General features: G+C 36.9%; 4 protein-coding genes across 5 annotated transcripts; 2 read left to right on the forward strand and 2 right to left on the reverse strand.

Annotated features, from left to right (window-relative positions):
* The first annotated feature begins 3837 nt into the window (after positions 1-3837).
* Positions 3838-6812, forward strand: LOC111468382 (probable tyrosine-protein phosphatase At1g05000). The gene is made up of 6 exons (XM_023113576.1): positions 3838-4287; positions 4439-4532; positions 5009-5098; positions 5980-6037; positions 6130-6173; positions 6377-6812. Exons 1-6 carry the CDS (start codon positions 4034-4036, stop codon positions 6545-6547), a joined length of 711 nt encoding a protein of 236 aa, XP_022969344.1. The 5' UTR covers positions 3838-4033; the 3' UTR covers positions 6548-6812.
* Positions 6813-7494: 682 nt separating this feature from the next.
* Positions 7495-9033, reverse strand: LOC111468383 (RNA-binding protein MEX3B-like). 2 transcript variants are annotated; one of them, XM_023113578.1, is made up of 2 exons: positions 8501-9033; positions 7495-8347 (listed from the first exon to the last, which is right to left on the reverse strand). In XM_023113578.1, exon 2 carries the CDS (start codon positions 8315-8317, stop codon positions 7808-7810), a length of 510 nt encoding a protein of 169 aa, XP_022969346.1. In that variant the 5' UTR covers positions 8318-8347; positions 8501-9033; the 3' UTR covers positions 7495-7807. The 2 variants fall into 2 exon arrangements, with proteins under 2 accessions (XP_022969346.1, XP_022969345.1); XM_023113577.1 differs by having other exon boundaries at positions 8497-9033.
* Positions 9034-9758: 725 nt separating this feature from the next.
* LOC111468381 lies at positions 9759-17934 on the reverse strand. The gene is made up of 14 exons (XM_023113575.1): positions 17651-17934; positions 16935-17572; positions 16518-16681; positions 16054-16114; positions 15317-15382; positions 15026-15114; positions 14458-14521; positions 13777-13989; positions 13100-13165; positions 12503-12582; positions 12294-12421; positions 10871-10939; positions 10274-10316; positions 9759-10035 (listed from the first exon to the last, which is right to left on the reverse strand). Exons 1-11 carry the CDS (start codon positions 17790-17792, stop codon positions 12307-12309), a joined length of 1698 nt encoding a protein of 565 aa, XP_022969343.1. The 5' UTR covers positions 17793-17934; the 3' UTR covers positions 9759-10035; positions 10274-10316; positions 10871-10939; positions 12294-12306.
* An 855-nt stretch (positions 17935-18789) lies between these two features.
* Positions 18790-21628, forward strand: LOC111468421 (armadillo repeat-containing protein 3-like). Its single transcript, XM_023113633.1, has 2 exons — positions 18790-20902; positions 21239-21628. The coding sequence occupies exon 1, from the start codon at positions 19147-19149 to the stop codon at positions 20869-20871; it is 1725 nt and encodes a 574-aa protein (XP_022969401.1). The 5' UTR covers positions 18790-19146; the 3' UTR covers positions 20872-20902; positions 21239-21628.
* Positions 21629-22352: the final 724 nt, after the last annotated feature.

Below are 22352 nucleotides of genomic sequence, written 5' to 3' on the forward strand. Positions count from 1 at the left end.
TAAATCTAATTGGACATTTTTTTTGTTCTTTTCTTATCTATTTCCTCGGGTTCAACGTTACCCAAAGTATCATGCATAAATTCAAATCGAGTAGAGAGCTGGTTGAGGTATGTTTACTTTTCCATCATTCAAGTTTTTGACCTTTGTTTTATTATTACATCATCGTCATTTTTATATGTACTAAATAGACATAAATTTGTAATTTGACTACAATATATTTATGGTTAGAGAGTCATGAAAAGCAGCTTTGATCAAACCTTGAATTTGATTCTGACAAAGTGAAGGAAGGTAATTAAATTGAACAAGAGCTGATTTTGAACTTTCTTCAACAAAATATCTTAATAAAGCAACTCCTTTTTGATTGCTTATACTTCACCAACTTCTTAGTTGTTGACAATTCTCAAGAACATTATCCATTTGTTTATCGGAATCCCACTGACTTTGTGAGATACTAAAGCTTGTTACCTCAAAAATAATCCAATTCTAATTTCGAACTTCAAACTTACCGGCTGCCCCTTTTTTTTTTTTTTTTTTTTTTTTTTTTTTTTTTTTTTTTTTAACAATACTGGAAAGTGAAGCTTTAAACAGGATACGAGACATAATTTTATCCTCTAATGTCATTTGACATTGAACGGGTAAAAATCCGTGAACAGTAACGTTCTTAAAATATTCTCTCCAAAGGCAGGGCGAACTTTGAGCGTGGCGCAAGCTCTTTTTTNGTACTAGACTTGCAAGCAAATACCATTTCACATGGAATCCTACACCGATGGTAATTATAATATCAATCATGGAGCTACAAATTTTGACATTCCCCCAGCTTCGATAACTGCCCCAATCTCTATACTTTCAATATGTTGACTTTTTTGTGCTATGGATTTGTTATTTATCTGTATTTTTCCTTCGGTTCATTAAAAAAAAAAAAAAACCCTCGATGTGCATGATTTTGCAAGGTATTATTATAAGTTTGGTTCTTGAACTTTTAAGACTATTTATCATTTGTCTATGTAACTTGAATTTTTTTTTCAGTTTTATTTTGGGTTTAATATGTTTTTGATCTTTAGTCCATATTATTCCATATATTTCTAAACGTCTAATTTATTTATTATTTGTACTTTCAATAAATCTTTAAAATTAATTATTTGAAATTAGTTTTATTGAAATTGATGTTTAGCCATTACTTTTCAAACCAACAATTTTGACCATCACTTTTCTTTTCCAACTAACAACATTGACTATTGTTTCTCCTTCCAATCTTGTTTGAGCCAAATTATAACAATAAAGAGATAGAATCTTAAATAAATAAATAAATAAATAAATAAATAATCTCTAAAGCCAATTATATATAAGCATCTTATAATTTGTTTAAATATTATCATGAATGGCCTAATTTTGGATAATTAATACATATTATATTTCATAGATGATGCTTGAATGTACTTTGTGGTACCACCTTTGATTACAACACGATAAACTTGAAGGCGACATGTTGTGCTACAAGCCCACCATAGATAATGTCAAAATGTCTACAACTGACATGTTGTGCTACAAGCCCTACCATAGATAATGTCAAAATGTCTACAACTATAGCCATAAGCCCCTAGCTAAGGGGACACCGTCCTATTATGTTCTACCTTTCACCCACAGCAAAAAAAGAAAAACCATGCAAAATTTAGGTTTATAATTCAAAATTCCACAGCTGTAATGGTTTGCTATTAATTAAATTAATATTTGATTAAATCTTATTTTACTTTCTAATTTTATTAAACAAATATTTAAAAAAATTTCATGTATGAGACCACCCCTTAATCGAAGTTTGACTTATTGTTTAGAGCCCACGAACAAAATACATATAACTCACTACACTTTAGAGGCTTACAAATTTTTTGTTCAATACTTGATAATTGTGGCTCTAATACCAACGGTCACAGTCGTACATTTTCAACCGTGCAGCGTCGTGATCTTGACACGCTCATAGTCAACCTTGAGAAAAACCCAAGCCCCATAATATTTTTTGCCCCACTTTCGAGGTTTGTCTTCGTCCACCCAACACAACTTGTGTAGAATACAAGCTTATTCAACCATGCATGCCGCCTACTCGTGCATGTTCAATCATCTGCGACACAATCAACTTGCCTCTATATTAATCCAGTCATATGGCTCGACCTTGCCTCTACTTGAAACCAAAGTTTCTCAATGCAATGTCACATCTCATCATGTCATCTTGGTTCCCAATTAACATGGCTCATATGTCTCGACACCAACCCAAGTTACGAAGTGTCATCAGCCATGGTAACTCACACAATGAATATTCATAATATCATGTAAAGACAAAATAGAATAATAAATTGGATTTAAATCTATCAAGTATAAGTTTCCATATTTTTATTTTATTTGAAATATTTTTTCAACATTACAAAAATTATATTATAAAAAGCTACAAGGCTACGAAGGGAGAATCTTTACTTTACCTTCCTATTTTGCCCTTCATTATTTATTATGTACCCATCGTACCCTCAACTATTGATTTCTCATTATTTTTTATTTTTCGTATTATTAAAAAAAAAATAGTTTGCTTATTATTAATTAAATCTAATAAAAGCATAAAATTAAACCCTTTTAAGCATATAGTATTTTAAGTTATTTTCCATAAATTGTATTTATGTCTACTCTCAATATATATATTTGGAAACTCTTTTCTTTTTTATGCTACTCATTATTTATTAAATAAACCAACAAACTTTTAATTAAAAAATTAAAAAAAAATCCCTTTAAATTAATAATAATATATATTATTTTAATTTGACATGAACTCAAAATTTGATTTGTAAACCCATCTTAAAAATAGATTTTGAATAATTCAATTTACTAAAAATATACCTAATTTGCCCCAACCACCCACCATTATAATTTTAAAAATTTAATAGAAATTCAGGCCAAACAGATTCTTTTTTCCACAAATCAAAACATTGGATTCTTTTTAAATTATTTTTTTTCCAAAAAAGGAAAAAAAAAACAAAAACAAAGTGAGTGCATGCAATAATTAAAATATAAAATATAAAATAATCCCATCTTTTCCATATAAATTAAACCCCAACTGACAAATTAAAATCAGAGAAATTATTTAATATTTTTGGCGCAAAAATAATTTAAAGAAAAACAAAGGACGAGGCGCAAAGCCCTCGCAGTCTCATTATTAAACAACGTACCCCACTTTTTTGCCGAAGCATATTCCTAAGAATGTCCATTTCCCCCTTTCTTTAAAAATAAAAATAATAACTTTTTTCGGGTTTTCGAATTCGTAGCGACGAACTTTTCTCAGGTCGGGATTGAATGTCAATGGTGTTCTGTTGATGATTAGAAAGCATCGGTGAAATATTATCGACCCTTGTAGCTTCTTATCCCACTAAATCCATTGACATCTGTAGAGAGTTGAAAAAATCGAAACTCAATAAAACGATGGTTGATCTGACGAGATATTTTTAATTTGAATAATAATTGGTACGTCTATATTTGAATTATTGTTTTTCGTCAAAATATTGATGGGTTCCTTTGAAAAAAATGATATATATATATATACACGACACGACACGTAATTGTCTTAGATACCATTTATTTTGAATGAAATGCCGATATCATTTAATTTAGGTTTATATGTTTTTTTTTAAATTATTTTATTTATAAACGTAAAAAATAAATTTAATTTTGTGGGTGATAAATTTATTAATAAAAAAATGTCGAATATATTATTATTTTTTAAAATAATTAAAAAGACAAAAAGAGGGGTTTTGTAGTATAAAAGGAGGGGTTAAGAGAAGTGGCAATTCCCGATATAACCAACTTGCTTGGTCCACCGATTCGCTCTTTTTTCTTTAACTGTCGAAATAGTTTCCGAATTAAGCGAGGGAAAAGTGTTCATCGAGAACGGAATCGGAGTTGGAACCGGAACGAATCCAAGTTCTTCCGCCGTCTGAATATTTTTCCTCCCAAGCCGATCTCCATTTTTCCACTACACTGCATCTTCTTTCACACCGTCATGACACTCGACCGCCAGTCCCAACACTCGGACCAAATACGCAGTTCCCTAGACGCCGATGATGACTCTGACCATCTCCATCCAACTCTTTCCACGCCTGCTGTCGTCAATGGAGATGACTGCGAGAATGCCGGAGATGACCTCGTCGTTCCTCCGCTGAACTTCGCCGTCGTTGACAATGGCATTTTCCGCTCCGGTTTCCCCGACTCTTCCAACTTCTCCTTCTTGCAGACCTTAGGCCTTCGTTCGATTATGTATGACTTTTCCTACTGATTTGTTGTTTGTTGCTTTCGTTGTTCTGTTCTGTTCGCCTGATCTTGATCTTGTTCCCTTCGTTTTGTTTTCTGTTTTGAGTGATAATCGACGATTGAATTTGAACTGATTGTTTTTGATCGGATATTGCAGATGTCTTTGCCCCGAGCCATATCCTGAGGTCAGCGTGGATTTTCTCAAGTCCAATGGGATCCGATTGTTTCAATTCGGAATTGAAGGCTCTAAGGTTCGTTCTCTTGTTCCTATTTTTCAAGTTTTTTTTTTCCCTTTTTAAAGTTTTACTTCATCGAAATAATCATTACTGAGAGATATAATTTTTGTCTGTTTGTCTATAATTTGATATCTTAATGAGAGCGATGCCTTTTCTGTTCTAATTTGCTGTTTTGTGATGCTTCAATGAATTTGATATTTGACCATTTATGTCAAATTTCAGTTCCATTTCTCAGGAGAAGCTTCATTTAAAGTGATTTTTGTTATTATGCTCTGTATGCGTATGAATTTACTAGACAGATTAGAACCACTCTTTGCTTTCAGTTGTTTCTAATAATAACATATGTTTTGGTTTTGGGAAATTTGATGCTGAGTCTCTGAAGAGTACTTTACATCTTAGTTTAATTGGTGGCTTTTGACTGCTTCTACGAGTTTATGAAAACTGTTCTTGGGATTTAGCTAACAAAATTTAGCTTGTGTAAATTTGTCTAGGCGGGTTCAGACAAGGTTGATGCATATGTAAACATGATTCTCGAGTGTATGAGGAATTTGGATATGAGCGCTGATCAAATGTACTCTTTGGTATGAAATTTGATCCGACATTAATGCTATCCCAGATGTTTCTGAAATGCATATCTTCTCAACTTACACTTTTGAAAACTTCCTGGTCTTGTTTAACTCAGATTAAGCAATTATGTGATCAATATATAGAAACACACACAGACATAAAAGCGAGAATAAAACCAGAGAAAGAGAGGAGAGCTGGTTGTTTGATTATCATCATTTATCATTGCATTGGGCTTCTTTAAAAGGGTGTGGAAGACTGTTTTAAAACTATAAGGGTGACAATGATACGTAACATACTAAACGGTGAGGTTAGACTATTACAAATGGTATAAAAGTTAGACATGGGGCGGTGTGCCAACGAGAACCTTGGCCCTCAAGGTGGGTGGATTGTGAGATCAACATTTATAAGGGTGTGGAAACCTCTCCCTAACAAACGCGTTTTAGAATCGTGAGGCTAACTACGATAAGAAAGTGGATAATATCTACCGGCGGTGGACTTAGGTTGTTGCAACATATCTTCACTTTTACCTATGTGGGGGGCGGGGGGGCGGTTGCGTGAGGGAAGGGGGCGTTAGGCTTCATTTTGAACTTCTCCATTGCTTATAAGGCTTCCATGTTCCTTTGAGAAGTTAATGAAGTTGCTTTGTTTTCTTGACATGTACCTATTGTCAACTGAATGCTTATTGTTCGCAAAAAACCCATAGAAATCCTAACATTTTAGAGAACTCAGAGGTCAAGAGGGTGCGTCCTCCATTCCTTGCTTTGTTTTAGTGTCATGCCGACACTACTTTTTAACAGCTGGAGCTCATAGAACACTGTAATAGTAGGAATAGGACTCCATTTATGATACTACTGTAAAAGAGAGCTGATCATTTTGTTGTTGAAATTAAATGCAGGAGCCTTTTGTGAACATTCCAGACGTTACAATTCGAGAGGCACTTAAAGTTATTCTCGGTACCTACCATACTTCCATTTTAAATCTCCAATGAGGCTGGATTAGTAGTAGTTCGCTTTAAATGTTATAGCATTATCTCTTCACCATGCAGATGTGAGGAATCGCCCAGTTTTAATCCATTGCAAGCGAGGGAAGGTATGTACCTTATTGACTGAATGTACCATAATCCATCCGTTTTAACTTTTTAGTTCAGTAGTGATTTTGATATAGTATCAAAGTAAAGTATTGATATTCTGTAACCCATTATCTTATATTTTTGAGTTGAGCGGTGATTTAACATATACACAAACGGTTCCTATCGAGTTTCTAATAGCTTCAACTTATTTGTCACTCGCCAGCACCGAACTGGTTGCGTGGTGGGATGCTTCAGAAAGTTGCAGAAATGGTGCCTATCGTCAGTCTTCGATGAGTACCAGAGGTTTGCGGCTGCGAAGGCAAGAGTTTCAGATCAGAGGTTCATCGAACTATTTGACATTTCAGGGTTTAAGTATTTGCCGTCATCATTTTGATGTTCCGAAAGGTAATTTGTCTTGTAAGGCTGTATCTGGTGTGGAGGATGTTCATTAGTGGAAGAAGGCATTCCGAAGCTGTTTTCACCTTTCAGTGGTCTCTAATTACTTGTCATTCTATTCTTTAGGCCTCACATTTGGTTCAAGTGATTACTACCCCCTCACTCCTTTGTATTTGTATATTTACATGCAATTAACATTAGATCTCTCTCTTCAGTTCCCATTTTAGGCATTTTCTAATGAAAAAAGCATCCCATTATTAGCACTCCCGGTGGTACCATTATTATGAATATACATACCCCATGCAGTTGAGTCTTGCATGGTGTGGGCAGCAAAGGGCCTCTAGGTGCGGTTCTTCTCATCACGCATGGCTAAGTCCCTACAAACCTTTACACACCCATTTACACTTTCCAAACATCATCTCTCTACTTTTTTGTCTCAAAATTGTCCAATACTTTTTGGAGATTTTCCTTTCAACCCTTGACTAAAATATGAGATAGTTCTTCGAAGTAATTTTAGAAGATTGAGGATTGTGATGAAGGAGATGCATAGAGAGAGTTTGACAATGACTTCAATCCGCCTAAACACATGCGATATCTTGTCGAATGACTTCATTGTCACATTTGTTGTACGACGAATGAGTTCTTTTATTCATTGCTCGGCAAATTCTTAAGTTGTTGCTAGAGTGAACATCCATGATCATGACTAGCAATGTTATTCCTTAATTCTACCTCCAAAGTGATGTATCTTTTTATCTTCGGTAGGAAGAGGATCTTAGATCATCTTTTGTGAAACTTACAGTTTCCTTGTTACTTCTTCCATCTTATGTTGCACTCATAGCCCTTCTTTTCATAACCTTCCAATTAGGCAAATGAAGTTACCATTATAAGTGACACCTCCATCTCTTTCGAGATTAGCAAATTATAAGTCGTCGGAAGCAATGGAGCAATCATAATAACTTCTGCGATAAATAGAGAAAATCGTCGACAATCTTAACTATAACTTACATAGCTCTACCTTAGCATCACACTCGTGCACAATTATCGTGAGAGTAATTCAGCTCTTTTTGCCCCTCTTAGTTCGAAATGGCACGAAGTCAATCCAGGTGCACAAACCAACATTCCACCTCTGACTATTCTCCTCCTCTACTATGATTAGTTCCTTACCGACCAAGCATTTCAGAAGGGAACAAAGGGGGGAAACCCCCATAAAGAACACAAAAATCACATAGAGAGAATAATTTACGGAAATGTTGCAAATTTAAAAAATATCAAGAATCTCAATGATCGAACGGTTGCAAATAGGACACGTGCCTCTGTTGAGCCATAATTCCCTAGAACATACCCTACAGAAGGTGTGTCCACAGGGAATAAAGGCAGCACCTTTACTCCTCTCCATGCAAACGCAGCACATCCAATCACCGGTATTCTCACTCTCCTTTCTTTTTGTCTTCCAATCCCCACCGTCCATTTCTTCAAATAATCTCATCAGTGATTTCACATCACCGGCGCCAGTGGGGCCTCCTTCGTCGGTCCTCAAATTTCTTTCCGCCGCAAGAGCCATCGCCAAGTTTACACCGGAAGATGCAGAGCTCCGAGCCCCATCTTCTCTATGGCTGCGGCTACTTCCATGGCGGCTTAAGCTTAAGCCTTCAATCATCGTCAAAGTCGACGACGTCGGACTCCATGAACCTCCACAGCACCCCATCCCCTTCAATCCTAGCCGTTGCTTCAAATTGGCCCATCTCCGCCCTCCATTTTGCCGCTCCATATCCTTCTCAAATTTCCTCAAGCTACCGGTCTGATACAAAGAAGACCCAGAAAGGACAAAAACAAACCAGAGATACCCAGACAGAAGAATGCCACAGACAATATGATTTCAGATCAAAGAACAATGAAAAACAGGAAAGGAAAAGTGGGTTTTTATAGTGAAAGAGAGAACAATCTTACTAACCAGTTTTGGGTTCTGTAGATCTTCAGGGATAGGATTTCATTAGCAGAGCTGGAAAATGTCCGCCATGGTCGAGTGGTGGTGAAGAACAGAGAAGCTGAGAAGTGGAATGAAGGGCCATGCCATGTCCGCCATTCAGTCCATTCAATATCTGGACTACAGGAGAAGTTAGCTCTAAGGAGAGTTTGTGTAGCTGAATTGAATGAGCTGAATGATCAAAGACTTCGTGGTTGGCATTGGAGTGGAGCGGGAAGCGCCGCGGCAGGCAAAGAAGAGAGAGTAAAGCAATAAACGTGCAGGCATCGATCTCGATCTATATGGAAAAGGGGACCCGCCATGTTTGATTGCGCTCTTGACAATTGACATCTCCTTCTCTCTCTCTAACTCTAACTCTTCACTCTATCTCTATCACTCGCAAAAGACTTCAGGTGGGTTGGAAAGTAACTAATTCAAATTAGTGCTACTATGTGTGCCGGAAATGAAGACCTATGCGCCATTCAAGCTAACCCTGTCTGGTGAGAATACTATGCTTATCCGAAATGGTGTATAATGTGTCATACCGTTAGCCGATATTATCTATTTTAGTCCGTGATGTATAATCATTAGTAAACGTGTCTACTAGGGAAACGCCAAACCTGAGCATAATTAGGTTAGAGTTTTGAACCCTCCACCCTGCTTTTACTTAACTCAAAAGGAAACCACCATCCAGAACAACATAATCTCAAGTATTCAGCCTGCAAAAAACAATTGTTAATACAGAATAATCTTTGGGGTAGTTGACACATGAACACATGATAGTGTTGAGTGGGGATCATCATCTCTCCCATTTCTAAGCTTAAAACCCTTTCAAACACAAATCTACTTCCGGGAAAAAGAATGTTGAAGTGACACCTTCTAGACATCACAAGGGGTTTTATTTGAACATCAAAACCATGTACTCATATCCAGAGGTGATGTTCTCAAATGAGCATGATAGCTCATACGAAGTTTTACTGCTGTGCTACTCTTCTAAATTAAGGAGCTCTACTTTAAGTAAACTTGGAAGGGAGAGGCCACTTGCTTCTTAACTGAGGCCAGTGTGCAGGGTAGTTTCTACACCTATAATCATGGCAATTTTCTGCTGCTTTGCGGCCAGAGTTAATCTAAGAAAAAGAAGAAAAAAGCCAATGAATCCGGCACGTTTCTTCTCCTTCCTACTTAATTTGAGGGGCACCTTTTGTGCAAAAAGTTGAAATTGGGCCTAATGAAATAAAGGGGAACAGTTGCTCCAAAAAAGCTGTTTCTTTGCACATCTTTCAAGTAATTTCATTTCTATGAAAAGAAAATGCATATTCAACCAATCCCATATTGATCTTTACCTCCCTTCCCAAGAAAAGGCCACTTTTCTCTTATTATGCCCCCATAATGAATGTCTACAGATATTTATCTACGATTCTAAAAATTCTTGAATACACAGATTACAATGAAAACCTTCCAGTTCGAAAATTGAATAAATACTCCACACGTTAGTATCACAGCTGCACCTGGAAGCTCTGTTCCTGCAATCAAACCAAAAATTTCAACATTAATTAGATTCATTACAAGTGAAACTGATAACATTAAGGTTAAACAACGAGGGAACATTGGTCACTAAGTTCGGTAATCCATATATATCCCAAATTAATCATGAATAAAATTTACCAATATTGAACTAATTCTGGGTTTGAAAAAAGGGAAGACGTTCTATTTAAAGAGTGATCACATGCCATATGAGAAATCAAGGAAGGAAGCTCTAACCTTATATTGAAATTATTATGTCAGTCCCTAAACCTATCCGTACCTGTATGCCAACAAGAAACTCAGAATTAATAAGAAAATAGTGTGCCCAGGTAGTAAGAGTTTGAGTTATATCTTACACAATATAGTAAATAATGCTCCACATTACTGAAGGCCCCATTTTCACGTAAGAGAACAGTGAAAAACCTTAGTAGTTTCTAGAAATGCGAGAGTTTTTTTTTTTTTTTTCATATGCATACAATTTTTTAGTAAGAAACCAAGGATATGCATACAATTTTTTAGTAAGAAACCAAGGATATGCATACAATTTTTTTTACTAAGAAACCGAGGATATGCATACAATTCAAATTCCATCATCATGAATAAGAAACGATCAAGGCAAAGGAATTTGTTCAAACTGAATGTATGATCATAGGTGGGTGAAACTCCACCATAATCAATCTGTTCCCACGTATACATATCAGCTGTACGTGACAGTGTGTCAATGAAGGCCATATCCAAACCCCAAAAAGAAAGGGGGTAAATTGGTTGTAAGAAACTCCAACGCTAAAAAACGCGAACCACAGCAATAATTTGTTCATGCAATGAGAAGCTTACATTTCTGTAATAAAAACCCTCAGGTGTAACTTCCTGCCCTCTTCTGAATATGCCATTGTTAAAGAATACCTGAAAGAAAATAACCACAATTTTTAGAATAAAATTATTGACCAAACGCACAACATCAACGTACAAACTCAGATACTAGACACCAAAAAAAGCAGTACGCGTAGTTGTTTCCCTTGAACCTGAACTAGGGCCAAAGTTATGAATCCAGACAGAAGTGATTGTGGTTGTGGGCTGAACCTTGGTGACATTTAGCGAAGTTATTAAATAACTTGCACAAGTTTCACAATGCCAAATATTTAGGATCATGTTATTACCCTATAAAATCAATCAGGTACCAGTGAGCTAGTCTAAGCATTCACAGTTAGAAAAGAAAGAAAAAAAGGAGGGAAGGAAAGGAAGGGGAAAAACTCGCTGATAATTCCAAGCAAGTTTTCCCTGGGTAATAGACGCAAAATTCAGTTCAAGGAAAAAGTTTAAACTGAGAACTCTTCTTCTCGATTCTTATTTTGTCATTTTTTTTTCTTCTTTCAATCACAACGCAATGCCGGTTCTTTGGTTTCTCTTCCCTTGGCTAGATGGAACCTACACTTTTGAAGAAATGAATGATATGGACTTGTGGAGTCAGGGAACTCTAATCCCTCAGAAAAATCGCTCACGTTCTGGGGTATAGTCTTTGTGATGATAGGAGACTTTGGTCTATTGATATTTAAGTTGGGGTTGTGAGTAGACTATTTCAACTTGTCATAACCACTTAACAAAGCCTCATTTCTACATCTCAAGTTTCCAGTGTCTAAACCACCGAGTTTCAATAGTTTCAAGACCACCTTCCAATTAACCAGATGCAAACCTGCCCATCGACCTCCCTTTTCCGTAAAGGATCCCTCCTAATTTTTTCATTGCTTTTGTTCACTGCTACTGGAATTCTAAACAAGGAAAGGAAATACGTAGGGATCCAACTCAACACCAAATGGACAAGAGTTAACCTTCCCTCTCAGAAAAGATAGCCCTTTTCTAGCAAAACAATCGCTTTTGAACATTTTCCAACATTGGATTACAAAAGGACTCGTTCTTGGGATCACTGCCAAATGGGACCCAAGATAGATAGGTTGTGGGAAGGCTTAAATGACAATTTAAGTTAGATGTTAATTAACTTTCCTTAAATGTTATTTTCCCACTTAAAGTTTCTTTTCTTTTCTTTCTTCGAGTTCATTTTCCTACTTATATTTGAGGCATTTTTTTTATGGATGGTGCCAAGGAAAAATAAAATTTGTTCAATAATTGAAATCTAGTCATTCAATCAGACCTCCTACATGCCACACCGGAGTCGTCGGGGTAAGAAGCCCTGTAGATATCCGGTCTATTTACCTGACCAATAGTATTACACTAAAAGAATTAGTAAATTTAAAATCCTCACCTTATTACAGGGTCTATTTATATCCCACTTGTAACATCAGATGGCGATAGCTACGTCCACGTATAATTCTCTGCCAGAGATACTGAAGACGACATCTGGAACTAAGTTGAAATTGCTGTTGGACAAGCCTGAAGAACAATAGAAAATTTCCATTAGAATTCATATTAAAGCTTCTACCTTCGGTATAACAGGCAAGAAGGTCCACTTACCATCGCACTAGACATCTTTGAATCCCTCTAGATATTGGTCGCATGAAGGACGGATCCCGTTGTGCATAAAGCAAACCAACCTTCAAGAGGCGAGAAAAATCACACGAGGAAAAAACGTTTAGAATTAGATGGCAGCCGTAGAATAACATGGATAATAAAACAAATCCTATCCTATGCAGTTTGGTTTTACCAATGTATCACCATTTAGTAAAACCTACTCGGGGAGTAATTTCAGTTTACTCACAAATTTTTTAAGAACCGTTGTTAGCCCAACAGATTATGATGTTGGAGAACACACACAAATAAAAGAATTTTTTTACTATATCAAAAATAACACAAGTAGATGGAGAAAACTAATCTAAATTAGGTTTCTATTTTTTAAAAAGGGGCAAAAGTAGCAAACATTTAAGTCAAACATAATTTGCCAAACTAAAGAAAAACATAAGGTACAATGCTAGAAGTAGAACTTAACGGCTTTGTTAAAATAGTAAGTAGTTAAGAACTTCTGTGAAACCAAAAATTATGTGAACCATACAAATGCCGATATGATTATAAAACTCATAAATAAGAAAAAATCATTAGTGGAAGAAGGCTAACCTCAGCCAAGGCAACAGCAGAAGGATCATCAAAAATCTCAAGGCTACAGTCGGCAAGATAGTTCACCTAACGACAGGTGTGGAAATTTAAATGAGGAATAAAGACCAACATAATAGTTTTAGTACAGAGGATATCTAAAAGAAGAAGGGGAAAAAAATATTCTAATAATGCTCAAGAAGTTCAATTACAAAAGGCATCCCACCTAAGCTAAAAAAAAAAAGTATCCCACCTAAGCTCAAAAAAAAGGTATCCCACCTGTAATCAAATATTATGAGGAGCTTCTTGAGACAGTCAAGTTTTAATTAAATATGCTTACTGTTATCTTCTATCCTAATCTCTATCCCATCTTTTTTAGTATTATTTTCACTCAACTAAGATTTTATCTTTTAGAATAAATAAATCTGAAAACTCATTTTAAGTCTTTATTGGTCAATTTTAACATTGAAATTGTTTTAATCTATAAAATTTCACATATAAGCATAAGAAACTATATATTAAATTATCATAACGGTTGGATAAAAGATGATAGCAAAGAAGAAAGAACAAAGTAATCCTACACCTGCTAAGACCCAAAAACCTCTTCTCTGATGCACACGTGAAAAATGATTCAAGGGCTATGCAACACAATAGGAATCATTTACAACTAACAATTTTTGCACCAAAACACAAATAGCTACCCCAAATTCTGCATCCACAAGAGAATGCACAAAATCCATCAGCTGAATCTTTGCCCAGTCCAAGCTCAAACGTGGATCGTCACTCTGAGGAGGATGCCTCCAAGGTGCACCAAATCGTAATCTATCTTTTGAAACCAATCCATTTTGCACATCAATAACACGTTTTTGCAGGAGTGCTAGCGCTCTATCCATGGCAGGATTTACCACTGTCACCTTTAAATAGGTAGAAGATCCATAAACTAAGTTTTGTGCAGTTAATAGAAATAAGGGATAAAAAATACCGTGCAGGCATCATTATAGAAATAAACTGTCTGAAGAAGAACATGAAAATAAAACTTAGACGTGGGCTACTTAAGCTAGTTAATAGGTCCAATGCACCAGAAATCACCACCAAACTTTCATGCGGAACCATTATAACTGGGACACTAATGCCTTCTCTGTTTCATCTAACCCTAATACTTCAATTCCCAGAAGATGAATTGAGAATTATGCACAATAACAAGCTATTGACAGAAATTTTACTCTATCTAAATATCTTTCAGCCATACAAAGTATTAGATATATATTATTATCTAATAACATACAAATAATGGGGATGATAATGAGAACGTAGCAAGTCAACAAATTAGTTGACTGTAAACAGTAAAAGAACATTAGGCAAGTTTGTCTTCATATACTTACTTGCAAGTATGCCAAGTATGCATCTACTATATCCTCGATTGTGCCAAAATTATGATCCGTTGCCCTTTAGTCAAATATAAAGTTCAGTCATAATCAAATTCAATGTAGAATCAACTTTCCATTTTTCTGAACCAAACACTCCATATAAGCAGAGACTGAATCATTTAAAAAAAGTTCCAGTGGATTCTATGAAAAGGAAAAGGATGTCTTCAAATAATGAATTTCCAAATATACGATGTAATATCTTTTCAAAAAATGAAAAACTATACTTTCATGGAACAAATGAAAGAGTTATTCACATTTCAGTTAACTTTCTGGTACAGTAGAACTTCTGCACAATTAAGTTATCTTTCTGGTACAAGGATGAAAAACACAAATTGAAAGTAATGCTTCCATTTAGTAATCAACGTACTTTATTAGAGAACTATCTGTGCAACGACCACAGCCAAACATTTCATATTACAATACCACTTAGATAAAGCTTATCGTGACATCTACGAAGCCAAGTGTCAATAAAGTTTCTAGGTATTGCAGTAATGAGAATAAAAACAAATCATCGCACTCTTACGTTTTGTTAAAGTAGTTGCTTTGTTTCAGAGCATAAAGCTCAAATAAGTGTCGAGGGTTTGGGCCAAGCACCTCAGCAATCAGCTTCCACTACAATTTGGAGAGAAAAAATATAGTCTATAAATGATTTTATTCAATGATTGAAAAACTTGCTTCAAGAGCAAACAAGCTTTATAACATTATTTTCTCATACATTCATTCCTCTTCGGTTGCTTTATTAAATTTAAACTTCTGCATTTCAATTACAGCTCTCTCAAGAATAGTGTTCTTTAGGATTCATAGCAGTGCTTACCTCTGCATTGCTGAAATAATCAGGAACCATATGCAGTTTAGCCTCTTGGGGAGTCCACCCAAAGGTCTACAGATCAAACGAACTTGAAAGGGTGAGATACAGAATGATTGTTCTAGAATAACAGCTCTCCAAGCATTCACATGCTTATGCAATCAAAGAAGATGAAGTTAATAAAACGAGACGAAAACATTCTATCGTTTTCTGTATGGTTGCGTCCATTCATTGGTTTCCTTGCCCTGTTCAAGTACTATCAATCTCAAATGCTTAAGTTGTCAGATTGAAGTTGCTCTATTTCTTTATACAAATTCTTAACACTTCCATCTCCATCAGAGATCCATTTTTGTTTTGATTACCAAGCTCAATCAACAAGACCTAAATTTTGAAGGCATGCAATTTTAATACTAGGATCTCAATATCACATTAAATTACCACTAATCTCAACCATATTGAACAGTCATCGACCAACAGCCTAGGGTACGGTTAACTTATTCATTGTAATAAATAAAAAAAAAAAAAAAAAAATAGCATATTGTATAAGATGGCAAAGGCTGAAAATCTTGGACGAAGTGGACATGTTTGTTTGGACGAAAATGGAATGAGTTTCAAGGTATAGGAACCAAAATGACATTACAACCATAGTTAAATAACGCCCATAATGGGAATCTTGGAAAATAGAAAAATGACATAAATATTGAAACAAAGATAAATTAGTGCAACCTTCGTTATACAAACCGTACCTCACGTGAGATAAATATATCTGGAAATCCAAAATCCATGTAAGCACGGTACGAATAGTAGCTGTTCAAGAGGCAGAAGAAGGCAGTGATGAAAAGTACTAGATTCTGTATGGGGTATATGAATATGAAGAGTGAGTCAAACATACCTAACATGTAGCTAAATATTTACATACCATCAACGAAATTGTTTCTTATCCAAAGAAAACATAGCTAAATATGAAAGCCAAATTCAACTGAAATGGATCAGATGACCAGAAACAAAAGACCACACTGTAGATTACTGCAATATGCTGGAATATCAACCTCATATTAAATATTTTTTAAATAGACATTATTTGATTAGCTTTCTCTCATTATAGAATAACTAATAATACGATTGGGTACCCAGCATTTACATTCTGTGAAGTTCTTACGATTGAATCATTATATATAAGAGAATTCAAGGGTATGGCAATCAACCTTACCTATCTGACGTTACAAGTATAACAGGAAGACACCTTTCATTTGCCCCTAGGGAAATTATTCTCCACACTAGGCTGTCATGATACATTGATCCACAGACCGATGTATCGTCATCCGATAAACTTGCATTTCGCAACACGTCTATATTGTTAATAATTAATTTTGGCTGCCAAAAAAAACCCAAAAAAAGAAAAAAGTTACAGTCCAATTCCATACATATTTCGACATGTTTAACAAAATCAAAACCATTATGAAATTGTAAGGTAATCCCCATTTCTAAGCCTTGTATTACTACAAAAATGAGCAGCCTCAACCTAAAATTCCTTGAAGACAAAATTGGAACGTCGGGGTTCATTTGTACCAAGGGACCGATATTAATTAAACTACATCAGCACTCAAATTGTTTTAAATATGTTTACCTGAAAATGGTCGATTTCAGCGGCTTGTGACAGCAATTCTATCAACAAACAAGGCCAATCAGTACAGGAATGTGCCAATGACGATGAAAAACTACGCGTCCGATTCAGATCAGCAATAGCTTTAGCTCGCCACCCATGCTGAATTTTGATCACCTCCTTGGCCAATCTCAGCGCCATAATAGACTCTCTAAAATAAGAAGCTTCTTCAATTGATAAAGTCCTCCCTTCATCACCCAATCCTAAAACCCCATCAACCTCAGCGGCATTACATCGAGCAGACAGTGCAAAAACTGCTTGATCCCACAGAGCCGAGCTTGACGCTCTGCGCGAAACAAAACTTTTCGAAGCATTATCCCCATGAAGTACGCGGCGAAGGGCTGTATTCAGGCCGTGCCACTTGTTCATGGTGGTGAATATTTGATGGGATGTTATACTGCCTAATTTGACGCCCTTCTCAGCCATGGATTCAAGGCAACTTTCCAGTTTAATTCTGCAATCCGACACTAATGGCGACGGACAATTCGACCACGACGCCCAGGGAAACGATTGGCCGTGAAGTGGGTGATGATCTTTAATAGTTTCAGCAAAATCCACATATCCAGATAAGTGGGGGCCTTTATTCCAGTCAGCCAGAAGACCTGAGAAACATCAGGAACCATTAGACAAACAATTCAATAGAAAATTTACAGAAGAAAAAAAATAGATTAGAACAGTACGTTCGAGAATGAGAGTGGTTTTCCCGACGCCTCTGGGGCCATGAAGTATCAAAGGTTGAGGGACGCGGTGGTGCTGTGAATGATTGTTGAGGACCGTTTCGAGCAAGGGCCTCGGTATTATTCTCCACGGTTTGTGCACCATTTTTGGAAGGTGAAGCCTTCTTCAGCTCGTTGGCTTCTTCTCGATTGATTTTCTGGTTGCAGAACGAATGGCGATGGAGGTAGAAGAAGGGTTTAGGAGAAGGACACACATTTTTTGGAATATTTTTTTTTAATTAAAAATAAATTCCAGATTTTTTGTCAATAGCCTAACATTGCATTTTATTACCTTCGGGAAACCGTGTAATTTCTAAAAACAAATATTGTTGGAATTTTAATCACTAAAAAGTTTTAGGGCTAAAATGTAATTTTAGTTTCTTGAAAAAAAAATGGTTAATTTTTACTTTCTAAGGTGTATTAATTTGATAGAAACCTTGGTTCTTTTTTAAATAAATTAATTTTTTTATGTAAAATATTTATTTTGTAGGCCCTTTTAAAATATAAAACTAAGTTAATATATTTTCAGAATTTTTCAAACAATTTATTATAATTATAATTATTATTTGACTAAATTATGTAAAATATGTGATAATTTTTTGGTATTATTCAATTACGTCCAAATCTACAATAAATTGACTATAATAAAAAAAATATAATAAATTAGGCGAAAATTAATTATGAATTGAAATTATTTTTTTAATCACAATTGATCATTAATATTTATATTTTTGGCATATTTTTTTAATGATGAAAGATGATAATTTTTTTTAATGTATTCATTAAAAAATTAAAAGTTTGAATTTCATTAAGTAATAATAATTTGAATTTAAGTTGATACTAATAGAAAATAAAACAAAAAAAGTCAATTAGGGGTCCTTTGTTTCCAGGTGTTATTTATGATACCGCTTAAAAATTAAATATTTGTATTTGACTTTATATTAAAAAAAATGTCATCACAATTTGATATAAATAAATAAAGTGATTTAAATTTTAGGTTTTTTATTTAATTTTATAATAAAATTTAATAATTATTCTCAAATGAATTTTAAAAAATTAAATAAAATTTTAATTTTGTATGGGGCGGAGTAAATTTTGATGGGCTGATGTGTTAAGCTGGTAAAAAGCTTGAAGGGATTACCGGGCCCATTAGGCCCAATAAGAAAAGGCCCAGTTGAATTTCCACGGTCTTCTCCGCGTGACCATGTTCTCTCTTTTCATCCTCCTCATGTCCTCACAGGCTTTTCTCTCTCTCTCTTATCATCGTTGATTGTGTTTTTGATTCCGCCAACAAACCCTTTTTCTGTATCGTTTTTTGTGTCAGAGGCACTTCGATTTTCCCTCTCCATCTTCCTTTTTCCTTTCCCACCAAGCAACCCTCCTCTCTGTCATGTTCTCTGCTTCTCACCGCTGTTTCAAAGCTCTCTAGGGTTCTGCTCCGATCAAAATCTTGCTCGTAAATGCCTCCGACCACCGCTGGACCGCCCATTCCACCGCTGCCGTCCAACTCCTCCTCCCAGGCACTTCTCGACCTCATCATTCAGATTGTTTCGCTTCTACTACTTTCATCCCTCAATGTCCGGTCCTTCGTCGGGCGGTGGCAGGTTCTCCATTCGAAGCTCTCAACTCTTCACTCTGCTCTCGTTGAAATCTTGGATTCCCCTTACTGGTCGGAGAATCCACTTGTTCAAACCATTCTCCCGTCGCTCCTCTCGACGCTTCAGCGGCTGAAGTCCTTGTCTGACCAATGCTCCGATTCTGCCTTTTCCGGCGGGAAGCTTCATATGCAGAGTGATTTGGATATGGTGTCTGCTTCTCTGTCTAGCCAGCTCAACGACCTCGATTTGTTGCTTAGATCTGGGGTTCTCTACCAATCCAACGCGCTAGTGCTTTCTCAGCCGGTTCCGGGTTCGAATAATGACGATACGGAGTTTTTCATCAGGGATCTCTTCACGCGGTTGCAAATCGGAGGGATGGAGTTTAAGAAGAAGGCTCTGGAATCTCTGGTTCAGCTTTTGAACCAGGACGAGAAATCTGCTAGGTTAGTTGCCAAAGAGGGAAACGTTGGGTATCTGATTCATTTGCTCGATTTCAACGCTCATCCGTCTGTGCGAGAGATTGCGGCTTCTGCGGTTTCCGTTCTCTCCACGGCCAGCGATGAATCGAGGAGAAGAGTGTTCGAAGAAGGAGGATTAGGCCCATTGTTGAGGATTCTCGAAACAGGATCAATACATCTGAAGGAAAAAGCCGCCGCCGCGGTAGAAGCCATCACCGTCGACCCTGAAAACGCTTGGGCCGTTTCCGCTTATGGAGGCGTGCCAGTCTTAATCGAGGCCTGCCGATCAGGCACCCCTCCGCTGCAGGCTTCAGCGGTCGGTGCGATTAGAAATGTCACGGCGGTGGAAGATATCAAAACCTCTCTCGTCGAGGAAGGGGCGATTCCAGTATTGTTACAGTTTCTAATTTCGAGCACAACCGCCACACAGGAGAAGGCATCAATGTCCATAGCAGTATTAGCCGCCTCCGGTGAGTATTTCCGATCACTGATAATCCAAGAACTAGGGTTACAAAGATTATTACATTTGATCCATTACTCACCGAGTTCAGATACGATCGCAAACGCGTTGCGAGCCCTTAGCTCGCTTGCGGTTTCCGATTCCGTCGCTCGGATTCTATCATCTTCAATATTATTTGTAATGAAACTCGGCGAATTAGTGAAGCACGGAAACTTAGTGCTGCAGCAAATCGCCGCCTCTCTGATTGCCAATTTATCAATCAGCGATGGAAACAAAAGAGCGATTGGAAGTTGTATGGGTTCGTTGGTGAAACTAATGGAGATGCCGAAGCCGGCTGGAGTTCAGGAGGTGGCGGTGGGAGCCCTAGCATCTCTATTGACCGTCCGATCAAATCGGAAAGAGTTAATGAAGGACGAGAAGAGCGTGATGAGATTGATGCAAATGCTCGATCCAAAAAACGAGGTCGTCAACAAGACATTCCCGCTAGCCATCGTCACGGCTGTACTCGCCGGCGGAAGCAACGGCTGCCGGAAAAGACTAATCGACGCCGGAGCTTACCAGCACCTGCAGAATCTCACGAACAAGGACGTCGCCGGTGCTAAAAAAACCCTGCAGCGACTCAACGGCAATCGGCTGAGAAGCATCTTCAGTAGGACCTGGAGGGAATAACCGCGAAAGGAACTAACCCCCGCCGTAAAAGGTAAGAATAATCCGAGGGTAAATCGGAAACTCGCTATAGTATCACGTGTTGACCCTACACTTTAAACCTTTATCTAAGATTGACCCGAGAGTGTCATTTGGTAGAAAGTCCATGATGCCCCTACTCATGGGACCGGCCAGTGCAAGTCACCGGTTGGGGAAACAAATGCGACGTCGTATCAGGATCGCCCATCACACGTGTGGGGACCACCATAAACCTAACACATAATTTAGTCGTGGGAATTATGACAGTACTTAAATCGACCGTCTTTTCTTATTTTATTTTTGGGAATAAAAATAATAGGGAAATTAATTAATTTATAAACCGTATTTTCAGGTATCTGCAGAGTTCGTTTGGATTTTTCTAACTGCTGAAGACAGAGGGAAAAAAGAAAGGTTACAACATCAACAACATATGACCAACCCAACCGTTAGTATATTGTCGTTTTTTCTTTTTTTAATTAATTAATTTCTTTTTTTTTTTTTGTAAGTTTTAGAAGAAAAAAAAGGAAAAAAATGGGAAGAAAGAAGCATGGATGCGGGTTTTAGGGAGTATCCTGGTAGGCTTTTTCCTGATATTATTATAATTTAATGACTGATGAGGAATTTAAGTGAGGTTTCTCATTCCCATGATTGTCGTTTTGTTTGATTGTGTAAATTTGAAGTGGGTTTCTTCACTTTACTATTTATTGAAGAAGAAAAAGAAAGAAATTTATGTTTCATTTGATTGATTGTGCATACTTTTTTGGCCAACAAATGTGTCGGATCATGGTGATGATGATGCTCTGAATCGTTTTTGTTTTGTTGTGTTGAGCTGAATGGGTTGTGTTCTGTCTGATTCTGTATGTATGTTTGTGTTTCATCATCCATTACTCTATGGCCATAGCCATATCCAGATCTGAAGGGGATAAATAATGGAGAAAAGAGAAGGAAGGAAGAAGGGTGGGGCCTTGTGGCTTCTTCTCTTCCTGTGAAAACAATGCCAACCCCACTAATTATTTATAGCTAGGGATCCTTCTTTATTGCTTTGAAGGATAAATCTTGTAGGGCTGTGAAAGCTTGGGGTTCACTCAGGAGAGGGAGATGGGCATCATCCCATGTGTGAGGGAGGTTCGCAATTATGGGCCTAGATCCATGTGATTTCTGGTCCGGAGGGAGAAAAGATGTAGGAAAGGGTGAGCTCGAGTGTCCCAAAGCAAAGTTAGGAACGGTGGAGAGGTGAATTGTGAGATCCCGCGTTGGTTGGAGAGGAGAACGAAACATTCCTTAGAAGTGAGTTGAAATCTATCCATAGTAAACGCAGTTTAAAATTGTGTTGTACAAATGGTATTAGAGTCAGACACCGAGCGATGCGGCAGTGAGGACACTGTGTTCCAAAGGGGAGTGGACATCGGGCGGTGTGTTAGCGAAGATGTTGGACCTCGAAGGGAGTGGGAGATTGTGAGATCTCA

Source organism: Cucurbita maxima, unplaced genomic scaffold, assembly GCF_002738345.1.
Source record: "Cucurbita maxima cultivar Rimu unplaced genomic scaffold, Cmax_1.0 Cma_Scf00036, whole genome shotgun sequence".
NCBI classification, from domain to species: Eukaryota; Viridiplantae; Streptophyta; class Magnoliopsida; order Cucurbitales; family Cucurbitaceae; genus Cucurbita; species Cucurbita maxima.